General features: G+C 42.3%; 1 protein-coding gene across 2 annotated transcripts; it reads left to right on the top strand.

Moving 5' to 3' along the window:
* Window positions 1-757: 757 nt before the first annotated feature.
* Window positions 758-13,736, top strand: sctr.S (secretin receptor S homeolog). 2 transcript variants are annotated; one of them, XM_041578760.1, is made up of 13 exons: window positions 758-923; window positions 6,337-6,451; window positions 6,843-6,950; window positions 7,731-7,834; window positions 8,281-8,375; window positions 8,461-8,593; window positions 10,537-10,657; window positions 10,815-10,875; window positions 11,872-11,941; window positions 12,797-12,891; window positions 13,045-13,183; window positions 13,312-13,353; window positions 13,472-13,736. In XM_041578760.1, exons 1-13 carry the CDS (start codon window positions 861-863, stop codon window positions 13,652-13,654), a joined length of 1,329 nt encoding a protein of 442 aa, XP_041434694.1. In that variant the 5' UTR covers window positions 758-860; the 3' UTR covers window positions 13,655-13,736. The 2 variants fall into 2 exon arrangements, with proteins under 2 accessions (XP_041434694.1, XP_018094128.2); XM_018238639.2 differs by having other exon boundaries at window positions 10,504-10,657.

Genomic DNA, 13,736 nt, shown 5'->3' with positions numbered 1-13,736 from the left:
AGCTGCTGCATTGTTTCCCTTAGACCAGTGGTCCCCAACCAGTGGCTCGTGAGCAACATGTTGCTCTCCGACCCCTTGAATTTTGCTCCCCATGGCCTAAAAGCAGGTGCTTAATTTTTAATTACTGGCAAGTTTTGGTTGCATAAAAAACAGGTGTACTACCAAAATGAGCCTCCTGTAGGCTGACAATCCATATAGGGGCTATCAAATGGCCAATCACAGCCCTTATTCAGCACCCCAGGAATATTTTTCATGCTTGTGTTGCTCCCCAATTCCTTTTAAATCTGAATGTTGCTCCTGGGTAAAAAAGATTGGGGACTCCTGCCTTAGACAATGTGCAGTGGGTACAATGGACACATAACATTTCTTTCTTGTATACTGGCTCCCATACAGGACGATATTCTTGGAATAACAGTATCATTATGGGCTGCACTGAGACTAAAGGGAATGGGGAAATACCCCTTGATTGTACATTAATACATATCCCAGTGATCCAAGGATAAGGTCCTTAAAAACAGTCAATAAATGTTGTTCCAAAGGCACCCTGCGGCGCCTGCAGCACTTGAAGCACGTTCCTGGCACGGCCAGTGTGATTATTTCATTAGAAATATGTAAAGCCAATGGCTGGGGCAGGGAGGAGTTTGGCTCAGACCAGGTTGTGAGACTCCAGCTCAGAAATGTAATTGCTCTGAAGTTGCTCACATTGCATGTATGTGGAATGCTACTGCCCCCCTTCCACTCGTTCCTGTGCTGCTCCTGCCCCCTGCCACTCTTACCTGCTCTACTCCTGCCACCATCACCAGGATTATTGAACTGAGGATTTCCATGTCAGTACTTGCCTCCTGTTTGAAAGTTACAGAATGACCATCTCGAACTGGCTCTGTAGCCCTGGGATCTGGGCGCTGGCCCTTCTTCTTAGACCTGTAAGTATCAGATGGTTTTTGACATTTTGTGATCTAGGCAGATGCAATGAAGTTTATATTTATATCAGGGCAGGAAGAGTAACACTTTATACCAGGGTTGGAAGGGTAACACTTTATACCAGGGTAGGAAAAGTAACACTTTAGGCAACTCTTTATTCAGGGTTTGAAGGGCAACCCTTTATACTAGAGATCGAAGGGTGACACTTTATACTAGGGTTGAAAGGGTTGAAAGGGGCAAGAAGAGTAACACTTTCTATTAGGATTGGAAGAGTCAGGAAGAATAACACTTTATACCAGGATAGTAAGGGTAACACAACACTTTATACCAGGGTTCTAAGGGGAATAAAAGTAACACTTTACAGCAGAGCTAGATGGGGCTGCAACAGTAACATTTCATATCAGGGATGTACAACTTGCAGTGTTTAGCTACAATTCCACTAACAGTAGGGATGGGCGAATTTGACCCGTTTCGTTTCGCCAAAAATTCACCGCCGGTGAAATGTCGCCGACGCCCATTAAAGTCTATGGATGGCAAAAAAGTTTTGTCTCGCTGCGAATTTTTTTGACGCTCGTCTTTTTTTTTATTGTCGCACAACGCCATACAAGTCTATGGGCGTCAGTTCCGCAGCGAAACAAGGCGAAAAAATTCGTCCATCCCTAACTAACAGCATCACAGAGTTGTAGTTAGTCCCTGATGGAGATGCGAATGCGGGATGCAATCTGGGGTTTGTGGCTCAAATTAGCAGAAATTATGATTTTCCCAGATTAAGTTGCCTAATAGACACAGGGTGAAATTAAGATGAAAGTTAAACTCACAGATTAGGCACAGTAGGGTGATGGGGTCGTGGGGTCAGAGCTTTTGTTCCACTGGCATTGCTCAGTAAATATTGGATTGGAGCTGCGGCGCATGGAGCGGATGTCTTTGCTTAGCAAAGGGAACACACTTACCTCCCCTGTGCAGCTCTAGCCTTCTGCTCAATAACAGAATCATCCCATTCAGGCATTTCCTTTTCTGGGAAATTCTATTCCTAAGCACTCACACTCACTAGTTTAAGGGGACCTCGCTCTATGTCTGGAAAAAAATAGATTTTTTTTCATCTTGTGTTTTTATTGGATTCACAAAAAAAACGAAAATTCAGTCCACTTGCTTTGGGTTAAGAGTCAAGGATTGTACAAGCAAAAGTGCAACATTATTTTTTTTACATTTGTTACAGGTTATACCAGGTAAGTACTGGTTCCAACCCAGTAGAATTAAAGGATAAAACCAGTTCCATAGGTTAAATTAATGCAAAATAACAAGAATAAATAAATATATATATATATATATATATATATATATATATATACCTGTATATATATATATATATATATATATAAATAGCACAGAAACAGTACACCAGGTATTTAAAGTGAAAAAAATCAAATCATATTTATTTCGACGTTTCGGCTCCTAACTCAAGCCATCCTCAGGAAGTTTTCATCTTGAGTTAGGAGCCGAAACATCGGAACAAATATGATTTGATTTTTTTCACTTTAAAGACCTGGTGTGCTGTTTCTGTGCTATTTGGATAATTATTCTATAACCTGCACTCAGGCATTGGACTTATATTTGGAGTGCTCCAGGTTGATATTGTTTTTATATATATATATATATATATATGTATATATATATTGCATATGAATATGGGGTTCGGGACTCAGGGTGCACCCCCTTGGGGAGTTCCCATCAATATAACATACAAGATCTTTCTGTAAATTAACTTATAGAACTGAATGTAGAACCCTTATCCAAAACATAACAGCATGTGGGCAGGAGCACCAGATATGTTTTCTGCTAAAAAGAAACCCCTTAAAACAATTATTATGCACTTAAAGTATATGTATATATACACAAGTACCTTTGTGCATCACATTTCCTGCACTATTATTATTATGGTATTTTGGGCTTTGCACTTTGTGTTCATAAATGAGCCCTAAAATTCCCTTCTGCTCACATTCTCTATGTCCTGCCACACTGTGGGTATGAGTTTGGCCTGAGCAATACTGGCATGTCTTGAGCCTTTTCTCAGTGGATTGGCTACAAGAGGCACAAGAATTTGTAACTCACAGTCTGGGCCGATTGGGAAACATAGGGCCCACAGCCAGGTACAGACTGGCAATCTGGGCTAGTGGGGGGCTGTTTGGGCCTCTGTATACTTATTATACCAGAGATTATTTTGAACCTTAGTCCAGACCTGCCCACAGTGGCTGATTTGTACAGATGGAATTGGTCTTTATGTTGTTGACAGAAATGTGCTTATTATGTGGAATAATCTGTGTCAGATCTGTGTCCCTTAATAACAAGTGTAATTTATTGCCCTGCTTCCTGCTTTCCCGGGATACACAAACATTCTTTCAATAGAAAGAAAGCAATAGAACCTCTGTTTATACGGTGCACCCATGGGGTGGAATCATATACTCTATATGCCCTAATAAGGTCTGGTTATTGATTGGCTCTGTCGTAACCGACATAGCAGGAGGGTCAATGCGGCTCTGGTTGCTAGGGTCCCATTAGGAGAATGAATAGACTCAAAAGGAATCTCTAATTTCTGGGGGCATTGACCATAGCAACCAGATAGCATAACAGATTTCAGATACATTACATTTCAGTTTAAAGAGAGAATAATAATAAAAATGGAACAAAATCTCGTTCTGATATTTATGTTAATTCTGAAGATAACTTTTCCTTTAGAGCTACTGAAGCCAAGATTCAGTACAGAAATATAATAATTGTTACTGATCTATTAGGAGTCCCTCCTTAGCACCAAAGGGATAAATCAGGGTTCAGCTCAAGTGCAGGAGACGAAAACATCAGTCCATGAAACTAGAGCTCATTTACATGTCAAGATGCAACATGCTTTATCCTTCGGCCTCCTCCATTTTCAGGGAATCATCTTGTTATCATTTTGTAGGCAAAAACCTGCATCATGATGTGATTGATGGAACATCCTTCTTTCCCATTGCCCCAGCCCATCATCTTATCATGGCTGATAGTATATATACAGTCATGTGAAACACTAAGTGCCCCGCATGTATAGTTTGTTTGTGTCTTATGTATGTGCCAATATCAATATTTGCTCATCATCCAAAGAAAATAGAAAGATAAAAGGGAAGTAACTGAATGAAAAAAAACCCCCAAAAAACAAGGGGAAACTGATTCTGCAATCATATACGCTACAAATAATGAATAGATCTGTCACTTGCATCTGTGGGAGAATTAACCCCATTGGCTCTTATGCCTGGCAATGCCCTCCAGAAACCGCCCCAGGTAGGATGTTCTTATAACTGTTTGTCTGTCCATGACATCGACTTGACATTTGTTCATGTCCATCTATGCAGAACATCCACAGCTATGAGATATTGAGGGGTTTGTGATTGCACGACCCTTTTCATATAGCCCCCCTTCTCCAAGTATCACAATGGGATTTAGATTCAGACTCTGACTTGCCCATGCCAGAACCCTCCCTTTCTCTTCTTTCTACCATTCCTGGGTGGATTTACTGGAATGTTTCAGGTCAGTGTCTTGGTGAAAGGTCCACTTTCAGTAGAGCATTAATCTTCTGACAGATGGTTCCCTATTACCCCTAAGTTTCTCTGGTACAATGAAGGATTCAAAGTGGGTTCTATGATAGAGAGCTGCCCAGGCCCTGATGCAGCAAAACAGTGCCATAATATGCCATGCTTTACAGTTGGTACTGGGTTTGTCTTATGAAATGCTGCCTTCTAGTTCTGTTGCCCAATAACTCAAAGTTTTCCTTTTGGAACCCCCATGTAGATCTGATTTGTGCAACCTTTGTCTAATGACAGCACCATTTATTGTGGCACAAATATTGGGGAGAGCTGCCTGTAGGTCCCAGGATGAAGTTCTGGGAGTCTTAGAAACTTCTTTCAGAAGTCTTTCATCTTGTGTTCTGTTCTTGGATTCTGCTTGTTGGGTCGGCTCGGTTTGGGCAACTTGGCAGTGAAATCGTCTCCACTTGTTGATAATCTCCTGGACAGTGGAATGATTGGTGCCAAATTGTTTGGGGATCCTTGTCAGACTCACAGGCACCTATACTCTTTTTTTTCTAAAAGCCACAGCGAGCTCTCCCTAACCAGGCCCTCTGATACCACTCCAACAGCAAAAAGCAAAAAAAAAAAAAAAAGCATCCCAACTGCTGTACATGTCTGAGGGTTAAATGAGGTTGCTCCAAGATCCTCTCTAACCATATTCTTATAATTTGCCCCTGATCTGGTGCAGTAAATTCTACTTGTAGGTGTGTGACGGAGGCAATTTTCATTTCCTCCAGCAAAATCTGTATCTTTTTTTATGTAAATGACACAAAATGGTACAGAATGTGACAGGTGCCTGACATTAGTTACATTGTATCCCTTAAATTATCTTTGGAACGGAGATATAATATCTGTTTTAATGAAGTCACAAATTGCCCCAGGACACACTCTTTTACATAACTGTATCTTTCATGTATAATATACTTTCCTACTCAGTCCTACTGAAAGTCTTCCTTTAACTGCATTGCGATCTTGCATTTTGGCACAGAAACTGCTGAGGGTTTGGGAACTGCCACCTGCACTAGAAGAGAAATAAGGCATTATGATAAAATAATATCGCTGACAGCAGTAACATGTAATTGAGTTATAGGGAAATATAGTTTGTCTGACTTATGATGGAGAATGAGTCTGTACCAGCCCTAATTTTTCTACGTAAAATACTGAAAGAGTTTATATAAATCGCTAAATCTTCTCATAATTTGATATAATAAATGACTTCCGCAAGAAACGTCTTAACCCAACATTGAAGAATACTTATATCTAATTTTTCTCCCTGTTTATAATTTGCTTCTGACTGGAAAACCAAGATAGCGCTTGTCTGAGCAGCAATATCATTTCATCCATACAGAGAGGAAACTCATATTCATGGTCAGTATTTAGCAGTGATACAGGAGACCCATTCGAAAATTTGAATGGCGGTGCTCTGGGGTCAGACAGAGGGTCACCATTTATAAACATATAAGAGCAGATTCATTTGCTTTCAAGCCTGGAATTCAAAAATAAGCACCTGCTTTGAGGACCCTGAGAGCAACATCGAAGGGGTTGAAGATCAACATGTTGCTCACGAGCTACTGTTTGGAGATCACTGCTATAGAGGATGCAGACCCCCAGGCAAGGTAGGGTTGCAGTGTGTGCTCTGCCCTTCTGAAGATTTTTCTGCAAGGAGGGCAGCAGTGGCATAACTAGTGTGCGACCCCCACCCCCAAGGGGGTCTGCTTTGTCTATAATTATGCCACGGAGGGAGCGGTGCCCTGTAGATACATCACTGCTCTAGTTCCTCTTGTTATATCATGGGGTAACTAAATGTCTCCTCTCTCTGTAGGTTGCAGCCTTCCAGCTGTCATGTGACCTCCTTAGGGATCTACAAATTCAAGAAGACCTCTGCACTGAGGCTCTAGCAGCTGAAAATGCCTCAACAAATCACTGGGCAGAAGGAGGTAAGAAGTAATGGGTCTGGCTGCCATCAAACACTGGCTAAGCAGCCCCATCGTTTCTTTATTTTTGTATATCTAGCTAGTAGTATGGGCTTGTTATAGGAAAACAATGAGTATTTGCTGTAAGTGATCCTTTACTTAACATCTTACCCTTATATAAAGATGTACTGTATGGTTCCTGCTTGAGACAGGTAGGCATGGCCAGGCAGGATCTGCAAACTCTTTCTCTCTCTTATCTGCATTCTCCTGCCAAAGCCTTCTTCAGGTCAGATTCAGATGCTAACATGTCTATGGAAGAATCCACTGCCTGGTCCCAAGGAGTCCCAGCAAAAGTCTTTCACTTTAGTGACAGTGTTAATGATTCTATTGAGTACTAAACTTTTTGTTATTTTAGGATGTGCCGGGATATGGGATAGGATTAGCTGCTGGCCTTCCTCTGCCTTTGGAGAAACCGTTACCATCCCCTGCCCCAAATTCCTGCAGGGCCTCACAGATCAGCAAGGTAAATGCAAAGCTGGAGATTCTCTGCTAAATGCTTGATTGATGTGCAGTATATTATATTGAAACAGAATGATGTACATGGGACAATCTGATTGGTTGGAATGGATAATAAATCCAATTTCACTATGAGCTTATTTGTTTCCAAGCTACTAAGGCAGGGATCCCCAACCTTTTGAACCCGTGAGCAACATTCAGAAGTAAAAGGAGTTGGGGAGCAACACAAGCATGAAAAATGTTCCTGGGGTGCCAAATAAGTGCTGTGATTGGCCATTTGGTAGCCCCTATGAGGATTGTAAACCTACATTGAGGCTCTATTTGGCAGTATTCCTGGTTTTTATACAACCAAAACTTGCCTCCAAGCCTGGAATTCAAAAATAAGCACCTGCTTTGAGGCCACTGGGAGCAACATCCAAGGGGTTGGAGAGCAACATGTTGCTCACGAGCTACTGGTTGGGGATCACTGTACTAAGGTGTGTCCCAGTTCTCTTATTCCTGCTCTGGGTAGGTATTTGCCTACTGGTCAGTTGGTCTCTTACTGGCCAGAAAGGAGGAAGGTTTGTTGTTGGCTTTGGTCACAGAGAACAGTGAGATGAGATAAAACAATGGGAAAATAATAGCATGGCATCGGTTTTTCTAAGACAAATTGGCCCATGTGTAACAAGATGACTTGTGAGACTAGTGAGTGAGTGGCTTTACACCGACGCTTCCTTTTATCCCACTGGCCATTGCTAGAATGTAGCTCAAAGCTCTAAACTTTAAGTCCAATTTTACCCCCACCCAGGGTCCTTATACAGAAACTGCACGAAGGATGGCTGGTCAATGAGATTCCCTTCAGTTGACGTGGCGTGTGGATATGATGCCAATATAACAGAACCAGACAATGTGGTGAGTGACTGGCATGTGTGCCCAGGGGCAGGGCCTTATCTTTATTCCAACACATACACCCAAAACTCCAATTGTTTTTATAAGACAAAAAAAGACTTATTGCTGTCAGGGTTTGACTCCCTTCCCTTTTTTCCCAAAGCACTATGGGGTTATGTAAGTCTCAACATTTGCACCAGTTTTGTTACCATAGCAACCAATCAGATTCCATACAGTTGATCAGTAGATTCTGCCTTTTCGGTTGATGCTGTGGGTTAGAAGAGCTGGTGCAAATCTTGTGACTTGTGTTATATCTCAGTTCAGTGCAAAACTGAACATGGGAAGACCAAACTTTCCCTGGGTAGTTAGAAACTATGACGTAAGGTTGAGATGCCCCATCTGGACAGTTAGGGGGAATGTTGTGACTTTAATGAAATTGTTGCTGTACCCTTAATTACACCCTCCCCCAGGTCTATTTCATGCACCTGAAGACTCTGTACACCACTGGTTATGGGACCTCTCTGGCTTCCCTTGTCCTTGCCTTGGCTCTCCTGGCATCATTCAGGTGAGTACTGATGGGAATGGGGCCAGTTTAGCACCTGGGTAAATCACATCAGGTGACCCTGCCCATCTCTTCTTTTTGGTCACAGACGACTGCGTTGCACTCGCAACTACATCCACATGCACCTGTTTGCATCCTTCATCTTGCGTGCAATGTCCATCTTCATCAAGGATGAAGTTCTTTACTCCACGGAGGACATTGACCACTGCAACGCCTACTCAGTGAGTGGCCATAAAGCTCTATTCACTGGAATGCATTTATTTGGGGATTCAGAGTTTACAGGGTCCAATGAACTCTGCTTGTGTTATTTTTGCGAAGACAGATTTTTTTGAGAAGCTCAATGATCTGTTCCACCTCAATCCAAAGGAACAAATAGATTCAAATGAGGGGAAGTAGCACTCAATCTTAGTAATTGTAATAGAATTTATGTTTCAAAACCAAGTAGGAATTTGGGAGCAGAGACATTTGGCAGGTGCAATTACATACTGTTTAGTGCTCAGCGCCAGGGATATCTTTTTGGCAGACCCATAAATGTAATCTATACCCTGACTGGGTGAATGTGCAAGGGAGATTATTGCTCTGTCTTATATATTTCTCAGCAGATATACAGTGGTGTGAAAAACTATTTGCCCCCTTCCTGATTTCTTATTCTTTTGCATGTTTGTCACACAAAATGTTTCTGATCATCAAACACATTTAACTATTATTCAAAGATAACACAAGTAAACACAAAATGCAGTTTTTAAATGAGGGTTTTTATTATTTAGGGAGAAAAGAAATCCAAACCTGTGTGAAAAAGTAATTGCCCCCTGAACCTAATAACTGGTTGGGCCACCCTTAGCAGCAATAACTGCAATCAAGCGTTTGCGATAACTTGCAACGAGTCTTTTACAGCGCTCTGGAGGAATTTTGGCCCACTCATCTTTGCAGAATTGTTGTAATTCAGCTTTATTTGAGGGTTTTCTAGCATGAACCGCCTTTTTAAGGTCATGCCACAACATCTCAATAGGATTCAGGTCAGGACTTTGACTAGGCCACTCCAAAGTCTTCATTTTGTTTTTCTTCAGCCATTCAGAGGTGGATTTGCTGGTGTGTTTTGGGTCATTGTCCTGCTGCAGCACCCAAGATTGCTTCAGCTTGAGTTGACGAACAGATGGCCGGACATTCTCCTTCAGGATTTTTTGGTAGACAGTAGAATTCATGGTTCCATCTATCACAGCAAGTCTTCCAGGTCCTGAAGCAGCAAAACAACCCCAGACCATCACACTACCACCACCATATTTTACTGTTGGTATGATGTTCTTTTTCTGAAATGCTGTGTTACTTTTACGCCAGATGTAACGGGACGCGCACCTTCCAAAAAGTTCAACTTTTGTCTTGTCGGTCCACAAGGTATTTTCCCAAAAGTCTTGGCAATCATTGAGATGTTTTTTAGCAAAATTGAGACGAGCCTTAATGTTCTTTTTGCTTAAAAGTGGTTTGCGCCTTGGAAATCTGCCATGCAGGCCGTTTTTGCCCAGTCTCTTTCTTATGGTGGAGTCGTGAACACTGACCTTAATTGAGGCAAGTGAGGCCTGCAGTTCTTTAGATGTTGTCCTGGGGTCTTTTGTGGCCTCTCGGATGAGTTGTCTCTGCGCTCTTGGGGTAATTTTGGTCGGCCGGCCACTCCTGGGAAGGTTCACCACTGTTCCATGTTTTTGCCATTTGTGGATAATGGCTCTCACTGTGGTTCGCTGGAGTCCCAAAGCTTTAGAAATGGCTTTATAACCTTTGAAATTGAACTCAGGTGTGATAAACCACAGTTAAGTTATTTTTTAACAAGGGGGGCAATCACTTTTTCACACAGGCCCATGTAGATTTGGAGTTTTTTTTCTCCCTTAATAACGTAAACCTTCATTTAAAAACTGCATTTTGTGTTCAATTATGTTATCTTTGACTAATAGTTAACGGTTTTTGATGAGCAGAAACATTTAAGTGTGACAAACATGCAAAAGAATAAGAAATCAGGAAGGGGGCAAATAGTTTTTCACACCACTGTTTATCTGGTCTAGAAATTCTCCAGATCTGTTTGTTTGTGTTACTTGGCACCCTCTGCACAGAAGAGCTGAAAATACCTTTCCTTTATCCACAGACTGACTGCAGCTACGTTATAATTTTTTTCCAGTACTGCATCATGGCCAACTACAGCTGGCTTCTGGTGGAAGGACTGTATCTCCATACCCTGCTGGTAATCTCCTTCTTCTCAGAGTGGAAGTACTTCTGCTGGTACATCGCCTTGGGTTGGGGTGAGTGCAGTACATTAGGGTCTGAGGTTGGGGTGAGGGGATGGGCACAGTCATCTTTTGTTTTAAGAATGACAGAGGACAAAATAGATGGCTTGGAGTCTCAATATTGGACTAATTGGCCATAAGGCAAGCTAATTGTTTCCGTCCTGCTTTCCAGGTTCTCCATTGGCTTTCATTATTGCCTGGACTGTGTGCCGCCATCTTTATGAGAACATTGGGTAAGTGCGAGTGATGGGATGCAAAAATTACTTCTATTTATAACTGCAACACATCAGTTTACAGAGCCACGTTTCACCTTCATGGCAGAAACATCTATCTACAAGTAATATATTGACCCTGTTCTTCCATTCGGCAATCAAAACTAAGCAGGCTGGCTCACATGTGGCAAATTTGTTTTCAGTTGGTCCAGTTTACTTGCCTCAGAGAGATGCCTCAATCTATGTGTCTGGTATGCCATTGGCTTACACAATCACAAGACTCAGTCTGTGGCAGCTGGTACCATCCTACCAGGAAAGAGCTGGTTGATTTGTATCAGACTGGGGGCACCTTTACATACAAAAGCCTAAGGCAGATCAGACCTAAAAGGAGGAAATATCACAATTATCCATTAAGAATCAACTGGCTTAACATGCCATCCGATTCCCCCTGCTGTTAGTGTGTTTTTCATGTTCATGATATCTACTTTTCCTTGGATGTGGAATGTGCCATTACATAGATATGACCTGGTACCATGCTCCCAAAATTCTGCCTGAGTGAATGGTTAGGTCTTGGTTTCCCCCATCAGTCCTGGTTACTGTCCTATTTCTTCCTGCCACTTTGTCTTCACATGTTGGCATTGTTTGGCACCCCCAGTGTTCCCTGAAGCACCAGTATAAAAATAAGAAATTTGTGGGTACCCAGGAGACTTAATAAATTCTAGGTACTTGGATGAAATGAACAGTCACAGCCCATCCCCCACCTCCCCTGTCTGGAGGGTAAAAGAGCACAGTACCAATTCAGAGCCATTGCTCACAAGTTACTGTCTCTCACTAGGGCCCCACGATAACACTGTGATTTTTTTCTAGGGACAAGGCCTAAATATGGGTACAGAGCTTAACTCCTCCTGACCCAAGCTGTCTGTATTTCTGCCAAAAGGAGTCTCCATCCCAGCAGTATATATGAATGTCCCCCAAGAGGGTATACAGTATGAATGACTTGCATATGCTTCCTTGCAGGTGCTGGGACATTAATTCCAATGCCAGTATCTGGTGGATTATCCGAGGCCCAGTCATTCTGTCCATCTTTGTAAGTCAGAAATAAAACCCAGATATAATATGTTCTGGGCCCACCTACTTACAGCCAACTGCTGCTACAGAACTGCAATTCCAAGCATGTCCTTGCCTATCTTGCCTGTAGAGGATGCCGGGAGTTTTTTTTATCTTAGTCTAGAGGAGGTATTCTCAGACTCTACTGGTGTCCTGTTCCTGTAGTAGTGACATGTCCCATGGGCAGAATTACAGTGCTATGGGAAATCTAACAAACACAAGAGAAAATACATAAAAGTAGTGTTTACTATGGGAATGTGAAGCCACCAGTAGGCTGATCTTATGGAGTTGCTTGGGACAGTGCTGTTGTTGGCCCCAATGTGATGCTTTACTGGCAGTACATAATTTACCTGACCGTTTGATTCATAATTTCAGCCTGTAACACAAGATCTCCAGTAGGTGGCGCTCCATCAACACTTTATAAATCTCAGTTTCCAAGGCCCTAGTTTCAAGCTCAGATAACCAGAGATAGTATGGGGGGGTGGCAATCTTGAGGTTAGGATGAATGTATGTCTGCTCTGTTACCCTCTTCTGGACAGCTGTCGTAAAGTTCAATAAGTACGAATTTTCTGGTCCTAGATATCTGTGAAAAAACAGCTCATCGGCTGATATTGATAGAGCCGTGTTTTCTGTTGTTATGACCTAAAGGAGATCCTTACCAAATAGCGGCACTGTAAGGGTGGATCTATTAGTGCCCCAAACTGATTATTTTAGCCAAGGCTGTAGCAGTGGCAGAATGCTAATTATTCACCCGTTAACTGCCTGAGAGTTGCAATAGGTCTCTCCCCATCAGGGCATCTACAGTAAATATTGTCATATAACTGCCCCCCTTTAGATTAACTTTATCCTTTTCGTGAGGATCATCCGCATTCTGATGAAGAAGTTGAAGACGATGGATGTGGTTTCAAGGAATGATTTGGGGCAGTACAAGTAAGTGCCAGAGATGCTGCATGGTGACACTGCCAGTACTGTGGCTGGCACTGTCATTTTATGACCATTTTGCTACATTTGGCAGAATGGCTCTAAGTGCCTGGACACAGTTGGGAATAGTCATGGTAATTTCTGACATTCTGTTTCCCATAGAAGGCTGGCAAGATCCACTCTGCTGCTCATCCCACTCTTTGGGATCCATTATATGGTCTTTGCCTTCTTCCCAGAAGATGTGAGCAGTGACACGATTAAGATCCGCCTGTCATTTGAGTTAACACTGGGATCCTTCCAGGTGATCATTGAAGTCCAAGAGACCTAGATTTCCTTCCCTTAGTTTTACTAGGATGCATGGAGTCTGCCATTGTTCTGAGGCTGATTATCTGATTCTGGAATAATAATAATAGTTCTGTTTTCCCTCAGGGTTTTTTGGTAGCTGTGCTCTATTGTTTCCTCAATAGAGAGGTAAGTGGATCATCCCCTTATTCCAAGCCAAAAGGTTCCTGTATTGTTGTCTGTGTTGGGTCATTTTGTGGGCAATCCTGCAGGTGATAACAGAAATATTGTGTGCATGTCTTGCCAGGTACAAAGTGAGATCCACAGGAAGTGGTGCAGATGCCATTTTAGGGAATATTTCCTGTTAAGGCAGCAGAATAACTCAATGGTGAGCAGTGCGCCCACCATCCTTACACAGGTTATGCCAGACAGCCAGAGCAGCAATGAGAAGCAGAGGAAGAAGTCAGCCGAGAAATCCAGTGCCATCTAGATTGGAGGCTCTTCGGTCCCATCAACAATAAAGCATAAATATAATTTATCAAACATTTACCAGAAACCCAGAAGCATCTAGA

Source organism: Xenopus laevis, chromosome 9_10S (genome assembly GCF_017654675.1).
Source record: "Xenopus laevis strain J_2021 chromosome 9_10S, Xenopus_laevis_v10.1, whole genome shotgun sequence".
NCBI classification, from domain to species: domain Eukaryota; kingdom Metazoa; phylum Chordata; class Amphibia; order Anura; family Pipidae; genus Xenopus; species Xenopus laevis.
This window is presented reverse-complemented; position numbering and strand designations above follow the sequence as displayed.

Excerpts from the sequence above, each read along its gene's own strand:
- sctr.S (XM_018238639.2), top strand. The coding sequence starts at position 861 with ATGACCATCTCGAACTGGCTCTGTAGCCCTGGGATCTGGGCGCTGGCC. Across the intron at positions 924-6,336 it reads TGGCCCTTCTTCTTAGACCT|GTTGCAGCCTTCCAGCTGTC; the intron begins GTAAGTATCAGA and ends CTCTCTCTGTAG. Across the intron at positions 8,594-10,503 it reads ACCACTGCAACGCCTACTCA|ACTGACTGCAGCTACGTTAT; the intron begins GTGAGTGGCCAT and ends CTTTATCCACAG.